This window comes from Apus apus, chromosome 2, assembly GCF_020740795.1.
Source record: "Apus apus isolate bApuApu2 chromosome 2, bApuApu2.pri.cur, whole genome shotgun sequence".
Taxonomy (NCBI): domain Eukaryota; kingdom Metazoa; phylum Chordata; class Aves; order Apodiformes; family Apodidae; genus Apus; species Apus apus.
Genome location: NC_067283.1, coordinates 17,524,875 through 17,543,522, shown reverse-complemented (window position 1 = coordinate 17,543,522; position 18,648 = coordinate 17,524,875). Strand labels below are relative to the sequence as shown.

At 42.4% G+C, this 18,648-nt stretch overlaps 1 protein-coding gene across 2 annotated transcripts in view; it reads left to right on the top strand.

Annotated features, from left to right (window-relative positions):
- The window catches only part of GAD2 (glutamate decarboxylase 2), a 40,761-nt gene that overhangs the window by 3,704 nt on the left and 18,409 nt on the right, over window positions 1-18,648 (top strand). For both annotated transcript variants that reach the window (XM_051611901.1, XM_051611902.1), the window contains 4 exons: window positions 3,134-3,224; window positions 4,030-4,142; window positions 7,904-8,019; window positions 17,870-17,949. In XM_051611901.1, the coding sequence (XP_051467861.1) occupies window positions 3,134-3,224; window positions 4,030-4,142; window positions 7,904-8,019; window positions 17,870-17,949 (400 nt within the window). The remainder of the gene's footprint in view (window positions 1-3,133; window positions 3,225-4,029; window positions 4,143-7,903; window positions 8,020-17,869; window positions 17,950-18,648) is intronic.

The window sequence follows — 18,648 nt, the reverse complement described above, 5'->3', positions numbered from 1 at the left end:
GGGGTCTGCCTCTGCTCCCTCTGAAGGAGCCTGTTCAACATGTCCCCCCATGGGCTGCGTTTGGCTGCAGGGGCCTGGCAGGCTGATTGGAAAATAAATTGTATTGCTTAGACTAGCCTCACAGCTGGATCCCCAAGTCGTCCCTCTCCCCCCCCCAGCACTTAACCCTGGTTGGAATTCAAGGTACTGGATAGCTCATTTTTTGGCTGAGGGGCAGGTGTGGGATGCTCCCAGGTGTTATGTGCGTGCTGCAGCTCTCTGAGGTTCCCTGGGGGAGCTGCATAGGGGTTCTGTCCCCTCATCAGCCACTGGCATCCACCTCTGGCATTAATTTTGTCTGAGGGAATGTAAAAGGCAGCATCTGCAAATGCAGGGAAAGATGGATGCGAAATTCAGTTCCTGTGCAGTGCTCGCTGAGGGATTGAAGTATGAGCATTTAAAATGGTTTGGAAATCCCAGGCAGGGTGTGAGGAGCTGACACTCATCCAGCCTTGCTCCCTGGCCAGCCCTGATGCCAGCAGCAGGCTGTGTATGTGCTGGGACTGCGAGCAAGGCCAAAGTCAGCACTGTTGGCCCTGCCTTTATCCCTGCTGTCTGGCTTTGCCCAGCCTTTGTCATTGCTTCCTTGTCCAGGCTGCGGAGGCTGCATGTTAATGGGAGGGGATGTCTGTGCCTAAAAACAAGTGCAGGCAGGGGTGTGTTTGAGAGTGTGTGGGGTAAAGGCATGTCCTCAGCTGGGAAAGCCCATCCCTGGTTGTCCCAGTGCCTCAGCCCCAGCTCTTGCCCATCATCTCCCAGTTTACTCTGGGATATGCATAAATACCTTGTATATTGCTAAACCAACCAGTAAGCAATCATCTGCTATTTTCACATCTCTCCCCTTCCCCGCACCTTGTCAGTCTCTTTTCAAATCATCTCTTTGTTCTGTGACAACCACATCAAAGAATGTGTGTTTCTGGCAGATAGCCCCCAGGAAGTGATTTTTGAGCATCTCTCCCAAATTCTTCTTACCTGGCTGGTGGAGACTGTCGTTTAAGCAAAGCCGCGTTTTCCTTGGCCATCTACCTGAGGGAAGAGGGCTCAGGTGTCACAGGGACGGACAAACCCTTGGAGCTGTGGTTGTGGTCAGACTGGGGCATCACATTCCCCACCGTCGCGTGTGGAGGCCACGTTGCAGCAGGAGGAGCACAGACTGGAGGGGCCGTGTTACAGGTGTGGGGGCTGCCAGCAGCCACGCAGCAGCCCCTGCTCTCCCCGCCTCACTTGCTCCCGGGAATGGCTGCCATGACCCCTGCGTGCAGCTGGCTCCGCTCCAAGGCGGTTCCCAGAGCAGGAGGTGTGCTCGGGGTGTGCTCAGGTTTCCTTGAAGAAACAAGCAGTGACAACAGAGCTGTTGCCTGGGGCTGGGTACAGAGCTGACAGAGAGCCACCAAGACAGTGGCTGCAAATATGAATTTTGCTATCCCACAGCTTTTCACTGTGGATTTATTTACAAAGCAGGATTTTTTCTGGCATCTTCGAACCTTCCTGTGGCCCACATCCAGTGAAAGCTTTTAGCTTCTAATTTTCTGTTGCTTTCCAGCAGTATTTCAGAACACGCTTTCCTGGCTGTGAGATGGAACCTGAGCTATAATACCGAAATGTCTCTCAAAATCCCATTGTCAGGGAGATGCAGTCCTCTGCAGGCAGAGCCCCTTGTGCAGGGTCACTGTTGCATTGGCAGTGGTGGCAGAGCACCCAGGTGCCCAAGGCTCACCTACCCCACTTGAGAGCATGTGGGGCAGGGGTTGGATTCAGTTCATCCTGCTGGGTCTCAGCAGCATCCCTCAGTGCCGGAGGGAGTTTGACCGCCTGTCCTGGGCAGGGTGTGCCAGGGGAAGGTGGCAGTTCCTGTCAGTACAAAACACAGTTGGGCTAGAGAGCAACAGCATGGGTTGTGCCCCAGGTTCAGGGTGCAGGAAGCCAGATTCTATGTGTGTGCCCCACCCCCAGCCCCTTCTCCCCCGCCACAGTCTGCCTGCACATCCCGATTACTTTGCCTTTGTGTGCTGCAAGGCAGGAGCTGGGGAGCAATTCCCTGTGCTCTTCTGCCAGCCATGTGCCTTTGCCTGATAAGAGGCCACCAGAGACCAAAGATAAGTTTTCTCTTGGTGTTGGATCTCCATTTCCTCAATCATCTTGCGCTATCTTTTGTTTTGTGTGGCAGCAATAGCAGTACATTTGTCTGTGGGTCAGGAGAGGTGTTTTCCAAGTTGAGGCTGTTGTCCTTTGAGTCGGATGGTGTTTAAGAAATTGTGAACCATTCTAATTTGTACGAGTAATTATGCCACTTAACAGGGGCTTGTGGGGAGCAACTAGTAACAACTGATTTTAATGGCTCTAGGCACATTTTTAAGAAAAATCTCTAACAGGATTTTAGAAGAAGATCAGGAGCCAATTAGATTAAGCAGGTAAAGGGACCATCAGCTCATTGAGTATGTTCTTGTGCCTCATTCTGCCGGGGCAGCAACAATGGTTTTCGTGGGGTTTGTTTAAAATCACAATTGCGAGCAGGCAGGCTGTTTGTAATTGCACTGTGACAGGGAAGAAATGACGAGGACTGCCACCTTCCCTGCCATCTTTGTACAATCATCAGCCTTTGAGTCATGTGCAAAGCAGTTACCAGAATGGTCCATTTTCTCATTTCGCTCTGTCTATTGTAATCATTAGCCATTCATCACTGATGTTGTATGTTCTGGCAAGCTTTTCAGATGGTGTCTCATGTGTGCCTTTCAAACCTAGCCAGGCAAAAACACATCCAGTGACAACATGTGACACATAACAGGAGCAAACAGCTATTTCTGTGAGGCAACGATGTGCTAATTTTCAAGGCATATTGAGAGGATAATAGGGAATGTTGGAATTCATTATTCTGCATTCAGTGTAATTACTTCGATTTTACTGAGTTTTGAATGAGAAAGAAACCCTGCCTTTTCCAAGAAATGTATTTATGTATTTATTACCATTTGCTTTGTTTCACGCCTTGAAAGCACTTCCTTCTCTATAGAAATCCAGCAGTAAAAATACCTTTCAGTACTGAATTAGTTTCATTCAGAGTCATAAGCTTTTGGATAACATTTTTCATCTTATGCAGGGCACCCTAGATATTTTAATCAACTTTCAACTGGATTGGACATGGTTGGATTGGCAGCAGACTGGCTGACATCAGCAGCAAATACTAATATGTAAGTAACAGATTTTTTTTTTCCATAATAATATATAATATAATTTTACAGTTATGCTCTAAAATATTAGCTGCTGTAGCTGAATGGAAAAACATAATACTTTTTGTTAAAGTGGCTCAGAAAACAATTGTCAGCTTTTTAAATGGTTGCTACAGCTATTTATGTGATGACTTTCAGCATTGTCCTGTAGGTTGGCTTCTATAGTATTTCATCATAATAATGTGGTGTTGTTTTTGCTACCTCCCCAAAAAGGTATCCAGAAAAAAATATTTTGCATGCATAAATATGTAAAATGAAAGGTGTACCAAGTGAACAGTTGAATTCATGTAGAGGGGTTATGTATAATCCATATTCAGAGCAGTTAAACCCATTGCTTTCTGTGAGAAAGACATGCAGAATTGAAGGTGTGGGTGGGATTTTCTTCGCTTTGAGACTAAGAAGCATTTTTGTGCACTTGCTTATCTTCATGCACTGTCTTGTCATCGTCACTGGGGCTGCTGACGTGTGTGCTTCTAGACACGCACACAGGTCTGCCCAGCAGCTCTTGAATACAGGGCAAAGCCTTCAGTCTGGGAAAGATTTGTTTCACTTAAATGGAAGGAAACGGAGTGTCAAGCACTCTCAGCATTTCTTCTTCTAGACATTTGATGTCAAATCAGAAGGAAGATTATAAAAAGCATTGTAAAACATAACTCTGCCCAGTGCAAGATAGAGTATATTGTGGCTATAATGTAATGTAATATTGGAAAAAGATATGTTAGTGTTGTAGATGAAAGCATTAAATATGGACATTACTGCATTTCAGGTTCACCTATGAAATTGCTCCAGTGTTTGTACTTTTGGAATATGTCACACTAAGGAAAATGAGAGAGATGATTGGCTGGCCAGGGGGCTGTGGCGATGGTATATTTTCACCTGGTACATGATATTTCAAGCTTTCTTTATTTTTCAGACTATGCTATATGACATCCCCTGTAGTTAAAGAGTAAACATAATTAAGTATGCATGTTTGAGAGGACACTTGCTAATAACCACCAGTGGCCTCTTTTAGATAAAGTATTGCATGTTTATGAATTTCAGGGATGTGATTATGGGGGTCTGTTTGAGCAAATTGCACTGCATTATGAGCAGCTGTAATGGCACATGGGAAGCATAATCAGAAGAGACATTTGCCTTGCAGTTTTGCTTTGCCCCCATTTTTTAAGGATAACATGAGATAGAAAGACTATCTATTAATAATGGAGGGAAGAAACATGGCAATGCCACAGGGGAAATTGGAGTAAAAAGGGAGAGATGTAGCATCCCTTTAAGTCATTTTAGTGGAGTAATTAAGGTCTTGCCAACACTACAACGTGCGGTTTGCAGTGGGGGTAGTTGGGTGAGTAGTTAGTCTGAGTGCTTAAACGCTCAGAAACCTGGCTTCTTCAGGGCAAGTCAATAAGTCAAAAATGAGTGTGATTAACTGTAGGGCAGTCATTGACTCTGACAAACACTACATTGTTAAGACTTTTTGTTTGTTTTTTTAAATCATTCCACTTAGTGTTTTGATTTATACTCTCTATCACCTCCTATCTTATTCTGGAACTTCATTGCTAAAAATATTGGCCTATCTGTGTCACAGGATTGCAAAAAATTGAAAGAATTTACTTTGGGTATAGCATCTTGGCTTGTAAAAAGAAGATAGAATGATATCTGGTGGGGAAAGAACCCTTCTGGAAAGAAAGTTCATTGACTTAATGGAGAGGGAAAGAGTGGACTATCAAGAAAGGGAAGACATCACTGATAACAGCCTAGGATGTTCAGCTCTCTGGGGTCATGAGTGGTAAAGTTCATGGTGTGCAGATCAGGCAAGGGTCATCTTCAGCTTCTGACATCTGAATGCTGAGTTCTTATTTTAAAAGCACTGAGAGCAAAAGCTTTGACAGCTTTTACTGTAGTGCTTAGAGGTCCTCACCAAAACTGTGGCCTCCGTTACACAGGGCGGCATCTAAACATGTATCACAACCTCAAGACCTAAGCCAGATTTTTTGGAAACTGGACAGTGGTTGGTTACTGTCCAGTACCTGGCCTGACTTGGTACAGCTGGTCCTCATTTCCTCACCTTGTAGACTTGAACTGCAAGAGCCCCACTGGGCTGGTCAGGGACCTTAGAGGGAAGAGAAGAGCAGTAGCAATGCTGCTTAGCCAGAGCTGGAGGGCAGAGGCTGGGCAGGGTGGCAGGCAGGGATGAAAGGCTTAGTGCAAGCAGCACATCTGCACAAGTCTGGTGAGCTGTGCTTGAGATAATGTGTATCAGGAGAGATGAACGCCTCAGGAACCTGCTGTCCCTCCTGGGTCAGCAAGAGGTCCTGCCTGAGCTGAGGGCCAGCTTGATATCAGATACTGGAGCTTACTTCATCTAGCTGAAACCTGCACGGGGCAGGCTGTGGCAGACATGTGCCCGTCCTGGCCATTTGTGGTGCTACCCCTCGCATCCTTTCTTTCTCTGCAATTTCTGGTTTGTGCAAAGTGCATCTTTCTGATTCAGTCTCTAAGACACCAATACCCAGGGTGCAGGTTCTGCTTCCTTAGGCAATAACCAAAGTAATCTCTATGATGTTTTCTCATTTCAAACTGTTGCAGCTTCAGCTGAATACCTTTCTGTTGCAAAGAAAAGGTTCTCATTCTCTGCATCCTCTGGAATGAAGTACACAGTATCAATACATGCAAAACAAAAAGGTCTGATGAAGTTCTCCAGATTCCATAGGTGTGTTTCCTTGACTGCAGTTAACTGGATGGAAACACAGCTGCAAAATTAAAGGCAGACCACTGGCTTGAAGTTAAATGGCTAGGTAATAAATACTAGTAGGGAAGTTTGGTATTGAAGAAACTTAAATGTTTCAGTCTTTATTCTTTTGATGCTGAGCCAATGACTATTGACAAGATAGGCCATATTTCTTAAACATGGACACTTTAGTTCAGGCACCCAAATCATTAACAATAGCCATTATATGACATCTGCATTTTTTAGGGACAAATACTCAAATGTTTTCTCTTAATCTCTCCATTTCTTGTTTTGTCATTTCTGAAAAGAGGTGTAGAAATATGTTCATACTTCTCAAGATAGTTGAAAGGGGAAGAAAAAGCCCGATCTTCATGCCAGTGATGTCATCCCTCTGTGACATTTTCCCTTGGATTCACAGGAGGGCCAGTGAGGTCAGGGAAATCCCAGAGCAGGGGCGGCCTCACTGCAAGAGCGAAGCTAAGACACTGATTAGAAACGAAAGGCACAGTTTCTGTAGGCTGTGGAATACCATATATCTCCAGTGGGATAAATATGAATCTTACAAAAGCCACAGCAGTGTTCAGTTTACCAGCAAATATACCCTGCTGGTGTAACATGCTTTAATATCACTGCTTTCAGCAAAGCTACCTTGATACTCTTAAAGGGTGGATTGCATCTTGTCTCGCTTTGGCTATCCAAGCGCTGGGTGTCTACCCTGGACTCCTATGTATTTAAGGGAAAAGGGTGAATGCATTTGCAGGGTGATTCATCCCTCCTACCACAGCAGCTGCCTTAGGATGAGCTGAACCATCTTCTGAAAGTGCCTGTCTTCTGCTCTTCACTCCATTTTTAGATGGGTGAAAGTTGGGTTAGTTGAACTCTACCTCAACTGCTCTCTGACTTCCTAATTTAAAAGCCTAAAACTTTAATAAATACACACCTTTGCTTTATGTAAATATATGTGCATACGCATCAATATATAATCAAACTGTGTGTATATATTTTTATATATAGTATATACACAGGATAAACTTCATGGATTTTATGTGTATATGTCTTTCTGTGTGTGTGTTCATGTGTAAAAGTACTCAGACTCCGCCTCAGGTTCTGCATTATATTCCCATAGTGCTCATGCAGCATTAATATATAACCAGACATTGTTCTACTGTAAACACAGAGGCTTAATTTGTAAAAATCTCAAAAAGGAAAAAAAGAGCTTATTGTAATGTATACATTGATGGTTTAAATATGGGAACAGAATAGTGTAGAGCTGTCATCTGATACCCATCTTGAAGTGGGTAAAATACCCATCTTGAGATGCCAATGATTTTAAGGCTAGTGTTAGGGACATCTAACCTTTCCCCCTTGCTTCCATCAGGCAATAAATAAAAATAAAAATATTTGTTAGAATAACCATCTTTCCTTCCCTCCCCTGACTCCAGTTGTCCAGAAGGTAGCATCTGTTGGGACTCATTGTGTGGATTTCCTCAGAGCCAAGGCATGAAATGCCACCCTGATTTGGGAGGGGAGAGCACAGATGAGGTTGCACATGGAAGCCCCTTTGGAAGTTGCCTTCTGGTGGGGTCCATCTGGGAGGTGGAACAGAATGGTCATTGTGTGTTGATGGCATGTAGAAAGAGAAGACTGGGGACTAAAGAAGAAATGGTCACAAAAATTAGAATGAAAGGAAATCCCATTCATTTTCCACGGCAGTACTTTTTGCATAAATCGTTATTTGGGTGTAGCTGATCCTGTTACTACACAACCCAGCTGTGAGGAGCATCAGGAAGAACAATCTGCCGTTAGACAGAAACATTAACATAGAGCTAGAAAAAGTGTAGCAAGACTTGTCATTTGTTCTGCTATAATATTGCAATGCATAGAAAAAGTAACAGTATATTACTGTGGACTCCAGGTGGTGCCATATCTAACATGTATGCTATGTTGATTGCACGTTTCAAGATGTTCCCAGAAGTTAAAGAAAAAGGAATGGCAGCTATTCCCAGACTGGTTGCCTTCACATCAGAACATGTATGTGTTTTGGTTTTTTTCCTATCTGTTACTTCTGCTTGTATGATTGTATGATGAAGAAAATAAGTGAACAGGAATTTGGAGCCAACTGTCTTAATTTCTATTATTGTTTCACTAGGAAAAAAAAAAAAAGAGAGGAGACTGGCTTTTTGATAAATGCAGGGATGAGCTGTGCTGAAAAAGAGCTTTTTCTGTGGCTGAAAGCCAGGGAGAGAAGAATCTACAAGCCACTGCCATTTTTTTTTGCTCTCACTTGTGTCTGTATAAATGTTGATGTGAATGGTAAGCACCACATCAGGCCGTGGGAGCTTATCATCAGGCTTCTGCACGTTCTGCCAGTAGTGATATTTGTTCAGATCACTCTGGGGTACAGAAAATCACTGTGAATCAAGATGTTTCTAACTGAAACTACTGCTGTTACCTAATGAGAGGGTGATAACACACATGAAGACAGTAGTACAGCAGTGCTGTGTGTGTGCAGCAGAGCAGCTGTATAGTGGGGAACTGGGCTTTGCTGTGGGTTTCTGCCTGTGAGCAAAGGTTTCAGCACCCCGGGGTTCCTGACAGGCACCGGCAGGATCTGGCAGGAGGTGAGGGGAGGTGGGCACAGCAAAGTCAGAGTGGTCCTCCTGGGAAAAATGCAGAGGGTTTTGCTCTTTGAACTACCATACTGAAGTCATATTTCTGTCTGTATTGCAGGGGTTGGTTTGGGTTTATGGCCATTTAAACCTCCTTGCATTTTTCAGTGGAGAATGTATATGCATGAAGAAGGAGAAAAGGAAGGGTTATACACAGGGTGGACTGTGAGCTCTCTTAGGGCTTGGTGGTCCCCTTCTCAGTTTCTCTCCAGCTGTGTGGGCTGGGCCAGAAAGAACTCTCTCATGGCTGGGGCTCAGCAAGATACTGCCCACATTAAGTGACAACATCCTCCTGGCTGCCTTTTAGGCTTACCAGAGAATGCATTTCCATTGTGTGCAAGCATGAAGAACAAATTGTCTTAAAAAAACTGATCAGGAATGTCTGGAAGGAAATCCGTGTGAAGGTGCCTTTCATGGCAATAGGATGAGATCCAATACAGTTTCAGGCTCCATCTTGGAAAGCAATTGTCCCCAAAGCAGTTGGAGAGAAGTATATTGTACAGATGAGTAGCAACTCTCCACAGTTGGCTGTACAGCTAGAAATGCATTATTCATATGGAAGTTACAGACCTAATAAGTCTTGCAAATAAGGTTCAGTGTGATTATTTAAAATAACGAATCCTATTAATCATTTGAGAATTTTATTGTATTCATAGTAGTGGAATGTTAAACAATGAACCAAAGTGTGCTATCAGTCTCAAAATAATGAAATGAGCTGTAATAATTGTGTTTTCATGCCAGGGAAGAAGTAGTTCCCTTAGCAAATTAAACATTCCAAAGTTAAATATACTAGCAAATCCATAGAACAGCACATGAAATCTGTTACATTTGAAAAGGATCTTGAAATTGCAGTTTTGTCCCTTCCTCAAGCAATTTTTTTATAAAGTATGTAATGGCACGTCTTCTAGGGAAGTTAGGAAACTACGCTACTAATCCTTAATTGCCGAAAGGATATGAGATCAGAGTTTGACCCCCAAAATGGCAGAGACTGTTACAAAAGTTGCAGAGGCCTAGAAGTATAATAGCTTTTTAGATAGGAAATGTAATACAGGCCTTGAATTAGACCCTAAGATACGAGAGTGTTACTTGTCTCATCTAGCACTTCAGATCTTCTACTTAGTTTTAGACTGTCCAGCCTGATTCTGGTTTCTCTTTGCCACAGCTGGATGATGGGCATGGAACAAACATTAACGAGATACTATCATTTCCCCATACCCTGCAGATGTGGCATGATTGTAAAGCTTACAGTTGTTTTATGTGTATAGAAACTTGGAGAATTTGTCTCAAAATTTTCAGTGAGAAGCAAATATTCTAGTATCAGCAATTCTGAGACAAGAATTTCAGCATCATAGACCAGACTCTGTTTTTATCTTTACCTATCTAGAGCTTCCATTACTACAGATGAATGAAGTTACTCCACAGTTGCCACCAATATTACTGTAATCAGAATCTGGTCTCAGTCTGATGCCGTGATAGGTTCAACTTCCAGGCAGGAGAAGGAAAAGAAGGAGTAAATTCACAGCTCCTAAGTAATTCCCTTCCTAATTTAGGAGTGTGTCATGTTCCTAAATTGGGAGCCTCAGTCTCTACACGATCAGTGAAAAGAGACACTGCTGGAGGGAAACTCAGAGCATCCAAATTAGGAACCTAAATATTCCTTAATTTAGATTTTTAAAATCACCTCTGGGAGGGATTTACCTACTTCTGAGTATTGACCATACAAAGGAGATCAGCCTCCTGACATATGCAAACGGTGTTAGGTGCCTAAAATAGGTTATGTGATTATTCCAACTGCGCATGTTCCCAGATAGCAGATCTTCCCTGAGCTGCTCAGTAGGACCATGTCTTACCACTCACTCTGCCTCTTTTTATTTCTGTTTCATCAGTGATGGTGGAGTAGAATGTAACTGCTTATGTCAGTCTTGGCCCAGGTATAATTCACTGAGACGTGCTGCTCAGGACAGAATTCAGTCCACTGTATTCACCAGTGTGTCATTAGTGGTTCTTTCATCTGCACTGGTGTAGGAGCAGAGTGATGTCCTTCAGGACAGCTGTTCTGGACTGCATGTGATGCAGGAGACCTTGATTCAGAGGGTTAAAAGTGATGGATGCCAGTTGTAAAAACCAATTTTAGTGTATCATTTCAAACACAATGAAAAACCAAGACTGAAGGCCTCCTCCTGTGTGCTGGTGCATCAGCTTCAGGCTGCTGTGAGTGTTCCGCTGAGCTCATCCCTTTTTCAGTGTTGAGAAAGCAGCTGAAAGGAAGAGCTGTCTCCTCAGATTATTTTTCTTGATGCATTTGTCTATAAGGCAAGTTCTATTGAATTTTAACCCATTCCCTGTTGCAATTTTGATCTGGCCAACTAGCAGTCCTGGACAGCATCTAGCAGTAGCTGGGAATAGCTTGGAGCAGGGATCATCCCTGACAGGTGAAAAGATGCGACTCTGAGGAGAGGGATGCAGAGAGGAGAAGTTTAGCTGTAGAGAACTGGTTGAGTTCATGTTACAAAACAGTCCTTGGTCCTTTTATTCACAGAGTCATTTGGCTTGGAAGATCATCTAGTCCAAGCCCCGTTTTACACTATTTGATAGTATAAAAATAGCTGACAGACTTGCAGCTTTTATGCGGACTCAGTGTTTAATTGGAAGCTGTACAGACTCAATCTGCAGTTTAGGGAATGAAAAAAAGCTGAGCATGATTAGAAAGACATGGGGATTTCTTCACCTCTGCTGTTCTTCAACCCAACTAGGCTGTGCTCATGTGGTGCACATCAGCTTTCCTAATTTCCCACCCCATCTAGCAGTCACTGCAAGGAGGAATGACGTCAGGTACTCACCAGCAAAATAACAGTACAACTCCTGCCCTAGTTTTGGAAGAGAAACCATAGAGTAAGAACTGGCAGTTCTCCCAGTTAGAGAGCAATGGGAGCCCAGAGAGGGTGTCTCTGTCTCTGGCATCCCCTTACCTGCACAGCTCTTGGGGTGAAGTGGCTCCTGCCTGAGGCTTCACAGGGAGTATGGCTCTGTCAGCCACTGACTGAAGGGAGGATCTCTTGGCAGCTCCTGTGTAAGGTGTCAGCATTGCAGAAAGCCAGACATATTCAGGGGGACCTTGTTCTCTGGAGGAGCACTGGGAGTGTCTGTGAGAGTTGGTAGGTGAGCACCCTCACAGCCAGAGCACACACAACATCAACATCCACACATCCATTAGATCAGAAGAAGCAGTTTGCAGTAAATCCCCACTTCAGCTTCTTGCACGTTGATTTCCTTGTGGACAAGGAAGGGAATACAGTCCACAAAGCAGACTGTACCAGAAGCCGTGAGAGAAAGGTAAAAGACAGAAACTATGGCAAAGTTTTTGCCTGAACAGTTTCTGAAATCTAAAATGGAGGTTCTTGGCTCTGAGGCGGAAATTTAAAAGTTACTTCTGTCTCAAAGCAGACAGCTGAGCACACCTCCATTTCACACAGCATGTGGATGATTTTGGTTTTATTTTTGTGCAGAATGAAAAGCTGATCTCTAGTCCCACCCCTTCATGACACATAGTGTTGCCTTCTAGGCAGGCTGCTTAGGAGGCAGTTTCCAGGACTGGCATCTGGAAGAAGCAGTTCGTGGGGTGGCCTGTGGGGCTTCCAGGGAAAGATCTGAGGAACCTGGAGACCATGTTTTTTATTTGATGGCATAAATTACGAATCCAAAAGTTACTTCTAGGCATACAGATTAAGTAGGAAATGTTTTTGTTTCAACCTGGGAAACTAAAAATCAAACTCATGGATTCACACATTCTTTCTTTGCATTACCTTACACAAAATAACCAGGGGAGTATTGCTTGGTGGTATTTGAAGCTAGAGGGAAACAGTGAAAAAGGGTCTTATTTGAGGATCAACTTAATTCAAGCAACTCCATTCCAGTCAAAGCAAAACCATTTTCCAGAAAAGCAATGCTCCAGTGCAGTCTGTCCCAAAGGAGACACCTTCATCCAGGTGATACCTTGTGACTTTTACACTGCCACAGGATCCTCCTGAAATCAGTACAATAATGCTATAAAACTATCTGCACCAGAAAAAAACACAAGTCGTGAGTCTTGCTGGATTACAAAAGCAGCACGAAGTTACACATTTTAAAAATGCAAAAGATGGATATACTAGTCTGTTGTGCAGAAACATCAATATATTCATTTCTCCCCTGACACTAACAAATAACTTTAAAAATTGAATAGCAGTAGCTAAAGGAAATAATAGCAAACATATATATCATTACAGTGTCTTTAAAAATGTGGTAGGACCCAATATACTCTTTCTGTAGACAACTGAAGGAAAAGCTGTAGCTTCCAATGAGATGTCAAAGATAGGATTCATGTCACTTAACTTTAATCATTTAAAGTGTAAACATTTAATCTAGGCTAGTCTATGCACTTTTTATAGCAAATAAAAGGAGAGTGAGATCTGCAGAAGACAACTCATCCTAGTCTAAAATGGATGCCAAAGCCTCGGGGATGAGGTATTTTCTGGTGGTACCTTTTCTTCCCCACTACTGAGGGGGCCCAGACAACAAGCCTGGACTGGACACACATTTTTAGATTATTAAAATTAAGAGACAAGTGGCCCAGCCTACACATCCAGGAATCCTAAATTGTTTAAAGCCCAGGCAAGAGGGAGAGGAAAGCATATGCACCTCCTTTGCTGGCGTGTGGTTGATGGAGTGAGGCTGGGGGTCCAGGTCTGCAGAGCACCGGGGTGCCAGTGACCAAAGCTGCAGAACTCGGATGGGTCTGGGCTGCTGGATGGCTCAGCTTGCTCGTCATTGGAGAACTCGCTCCTGATGAGCTCTTCCACAAAGCTTGTGCCACTCTGGATTTATGTGAGCAGGGAGAAATCGCAATCTGAAAAACCAGCCATGGCCTTTGGGGCTCACAGCATTAGGATGTTTCTTTCTGACAGCTTCAGCCATGCTAGATTATGAGCAATTAATTTAGCAAGCTATAAAAATAGAAGCATCTGTATATTGAAGCACTGTTCATGTAAGATAATAATGCCATACTTTTCACCATCATAAGATTTTTAATTATTCTAATTCTTCCTTTTCCCAAAAGGCCTATTCATTATTGCACCTGTGATAAATTTACAATGTGTTTTTACTTTACAAAGCTAACTATGAAGAAGTTACTATTAGACAAAAACACTTATTCCTAACAGCTTTTGAGATTATAGACAAAGGGAAAATTCCCTGGATCAAGATCACAGTTTTTTTCTCCTAAATAATAGTATGGTTTTGTCACTAATATTGACTAATACTCTATGCCTTCTCCTTCACCATTGAATTTTAACCATATTTCCTTCAGACAAAAGTTGAGGTTCCTCTCTAGTGGGAACATTTGTAGTCTTCCATGCACCTTTTGCAGTGCAGCACTGCATAAAGGGAGGAAAGGAGAAAGCTGCAGTGACAGACCAGTCCCACTGCCTCTCCTCTGGTCACTGGCAAGCACAGGGCAGTGATGAAACTCCGGTCCTGCTTCTCCTAACTTATCCTAGCTTCTCCTAACTTTTTTTTTTCCTTCAGGACTCACATCAGGCAGTCTGCCCTGTCCTCCCTTTTTGACCCTGATTCTCCCACCATAAGGCTTTAGATCTGTGTAACTCCTGCATGGCTGTGTCATGAAAGATGGTGTTCAAGCTCATTTCCTTGCATGGCCAAACAGCCTGTACACCCCATCTTTACAAAGGGGTCACAGCTGAGGTCCTTCTTCCTTGTTAGCCCAGCTGAATCTGTCAGTAGTTCTGTCAAACCAGGCTTATTTCTGAAAATCTTCCCTTCTCTTTGACCTTTATGTTTTTCTTTGTTTACCATTATATTACACAGGCAAACAAATTTTCAGCATCATCCCAGGAATATTAAAATCAAGTTTAATATTCATTATCATTAGGAAAGTTTTATTGGCTCTTAAAACAATTGTTTTTTAAAATTTTCACTTTCATCCTGGAGTTGGAGTAATTCCTCTGATGTTGCCCTGAGATGCAAAATCATAACAGCAGCCATATACCTGTGAGTGTGTACACAGATCGACCAATTTCATATTTGAAGGTTGTTTAGAAACTGTAATTGCATTTGCCTTTCTGTGCACAGATTTCTGTATTTCTTCCCAATTTGTCCCTAAATGTGATTTGGTTCCTGATGGCTGAGTTCCCTTCAATCTGTAAAAAGCCTCCAGGCCACCGAGCTACCAGCACTACATTCATTTTTCCCCCCACTGCTGTTTTAGCAGAGCCATGAGACTTCTCAGTGAGGCAGCTGAGCTTGGCCATATTCCAGTAGAGGCCTCTGAGCACGTGGGCTTAATTTTCGTCCTCATAGTAAACCATTCAAATCTGTATTTTCTTTTATAAGGCACTTTGTATAGTTCTATTTTCTATTAGAAAAGCAAATTGCAATAGTAAATCTGTTTTAACTAGTATGGAATAAGGAGCAAAATTAATCAATGTAATGTCATTGAATCTAAACCCAGTGCAATATAAATCTGACTTCTCACTCCTCCATCTCTACCAGTATTTATAAATTACACTACCCAGAATGTGCACGAGTGTCTATAATACACTAATAAAGAGCAGATTAATTTTTTAAGTATATATATTCAATTATAGCTTCACATAGCATATACATGAACTATCATTATGCTGGCAATATCCTAGCTCTGCTTCAGTTTTTGTAAAGGTCAAAAGTATCTTCCCAAACTTCAGAGTTTTTTATAAGCCTCCTGATACCAGTAGCCTGCTCATGGCCTTTCCTTCCTCTCTGCTCTCTGCAGTTGCACTGCTGCACCACAGGGCTCAGGGAGACCTGCAGGGCTGGGAAGATACTTCTGTATCTTCCACATGCAGAGTTTTCTGGATTGGTCACAGTCTAAGCCTTACTCTGCAATGCATTGTACTAGGAGAAAGTCCACTGATTGTAGCAAAGCTGATGCAGCTCCTGGAAGTGTGTGTGTTCACAGATTTGCTTTCATGAAACAAAGAACACACCATGAAAAATCACAGTGTGATGCTGAGCAGGCCTGTGATTTTCACTCTGTCGATACATCCTAGCACTTCGTGACTCCAGCTAGAAGCACAACAGGGTGAATTCCATATCTATTTTGAGGATACCACCAGCCTGTGGTTTTAATAGGTTAGGCAGTAACAGTGTACTAAAATATCTAGCCATTTCCAGAGTGCTGGTGCCTGCAGGTGCTACACACTTTCCACTCTCCCAGACAGCAGATGTCACAGGGCTTGGGCATAGGGAAGGAGTAGAAACCTCCTCACCTGGTGTCATTGAGCACCCACTCCATCCAGCAGCCCTTCCCTGCAGGTCTTCCCGCCAGGCTGCAGAGTGAGCCTACTTGATGACTGAAGCCTGGTGAGGCTAGCTGCAATGAACCCAGTGTAATTCAGCAAAACATTTAAGCACAGACACAAATCCCTTGTTGGTCGTTTAAGCACATGGATATGCGTTTCATTTGATCACCAGCTTGTGCAAAAGTCAGTCTGATGTGCATATGTTTACATTTCAGAATGTGCTAAATTCAGGGGCTAGGACGGCTTGTTGTACTGGGGCCTTAAAAAAGGATTGTAGGTCTAGACAGGGTGGTCAGTGGCTGCTCAGTACACGTTGTTGGTACGCTGCAGCCGTGACCCAAGGGGGAAAGCTTTAACAACCCATTGCATTAAAAAAACTTAACATAATATGAAAAATATCATTCACCTGAAGAAGTATTTTCAAATTGTCTATGTATCGTCAGTGGGTCATGGCCCAGGAATGAGCTGAGCTTTTAAAAAATGTCTCAAAATTGAAAAACTTTGGGCCTCATGAAAACTTGAGGCATTTCAGCCAAAACAATGAGATACATGTATATGAAAAAAAAAATTAAAAAAAAAAAATTGGAGTGGAACCTCTTATGCAACCTTAAACACAGCATTCAGGACTGTTACTGGCAATTGCCATTCCTCAAGTGATTTTTAAAACATAGGGGTTTTTTACTTACTGATTTGAAGGTTCATGTTGCAGTTCTAGTCTTCTTCCTCTCTCTTTCATGAAGTTGATTTAGAATTTATTTTCATTTCTCAAAGTGTTCAATATGAAGGGAGCCCTTAAGTATGCAGTGAACTCCCACTGACTTTACAGCCTCTGAGTGAAGCAGACATGTGTAACCCATCCTGTCCATCTCTTCCCCTGTAGCTCTCTACTAAACTTACTACAGTTGAAGCCAAATACTCACTTGACAAAGCAATTGTGATTACTTCTGTGCTTTGTGGTTAGCTTCACTACTCTCACAGACTATATGTCTTTCTTTCTTCTTTAACATCTCAGACACCTAAAAAACCATATTAGATTTTTATCTCCTTGATCTTTTTATGGTGTTACATTCGGGCTAATGGTACTGTAGTATATACAAAGAATTTCAATTTTTTAAGTTTAATAATCCATAGATAAAATTGCTTTGGGCAGTATTTTTATAGCCATGTTTGAGTGAATAAAATCAGGTTCTTGGTGGTTTAATGTAAAACTATTTAAGAATCATAATCACTAGGATTTCAATTACAATTATAAACCAACACTGACTCAGGAGTTTGGTCACAGGAGCTGGAGAAAATCTTGCACTCCCAAATACAACTTCCACTTTTTATTCTGTACATACAGAATAACTAATAGTCTTACTAATAGCCCAGTTCTGATTTTAAACTGCAGTAGCTTTATTTATTAATGGGAGTTATTACTACCTTTCACTGGCATGAGATCACAATTAGCTTCCTATCTTAATTTCTCTCAGTATATTATTTGGCCAGGAGTTATATAGAAGAAGCACGTAACTGTGGATGCCATGAACTAAATTAATTCTGTAGGGGATAATTTTTTGTTTCAGTGAATCAAGTTCATTGTACAAGCAATGGAAGCTGCAGGTATGCATCAAGGACAGAATTTGGGTTCATCATCAGCCACAGTTGTGTATTTAATATTCGAGGAATAAATCCAGGTTAAGAGTGATTGCTTTGTCTCTGATTGACTGTAGTGACCTGATAGGAAGCCTCAAATTACAGTGTTTCCGAAGAGTCTATGTGTAGAATAGCCTGTGTGGGAGTAATTGCTGAAGGGCTTGTGAGAGTGTAGTGTTTTATATTAAACTGGATAAGAAATAATAATAAAAATAATAAATTATAATCAATGTATTTTTCCAGAGTCACTTCTCTGTGAAGAAAGGAGCTGCAGCTTTGGGTATTGGTACAGATAGTGTGATTCTGATTAGATGTGATGAAAGGTAAGTAAAGATGCCAAATACAGCTCTTTTTGTGGGTACACAGAAGAGGATCATCAATTTCTGAGCTCAGAGAGAGCATATAGGATGCAGTCAACAGTTGCTATAACTCATTGCAGCACTATCATCTTCAACAACCTTAAATTAACTTATCCCACTTGAGGAACTATCAGTAGCTCTTTAGTGGCTCTATCAGTAGCTTCTTTAAGAGTCAGTTTTTGGAGCCAATCAAAAATCTTCGTTTTCCCTTCCTCAAGAATTTCTGTTAACTGTTTTTCTTTCACCCTGAAGTGAAATAAAAGGTCAGGCTTCTTTACACATTCTGAAATGGAAAAAACCAGTGCATTTTGGTTGAAATGGGGTATTTAGACACTGCCATTTTCAATCCAATAAAATGAGCTGTAATGTGCCACTTAAAGGAATAAAGTGTTGAGCCACATTTCCTAATGTAATTCTATTACTTCATGCCCTACCATCATTCTCTGCTGGATTACATTCCCACAGAGCCCCTGATGGGGACACCCTTGCAATAGGATGAGCAGAGAAGGATCTTGGCATAGGCCAGGGAGAGGGATGACCCATGGAGAGGAGCAGCACTGAAGGCACCTAACCTACAGGTCCATAGGCACTGCAAAACCCATGGTAGACAACTCTTTAACTCACCCAACTAAAAGTTTTTGATTTTCTATGAAAACCCACTTT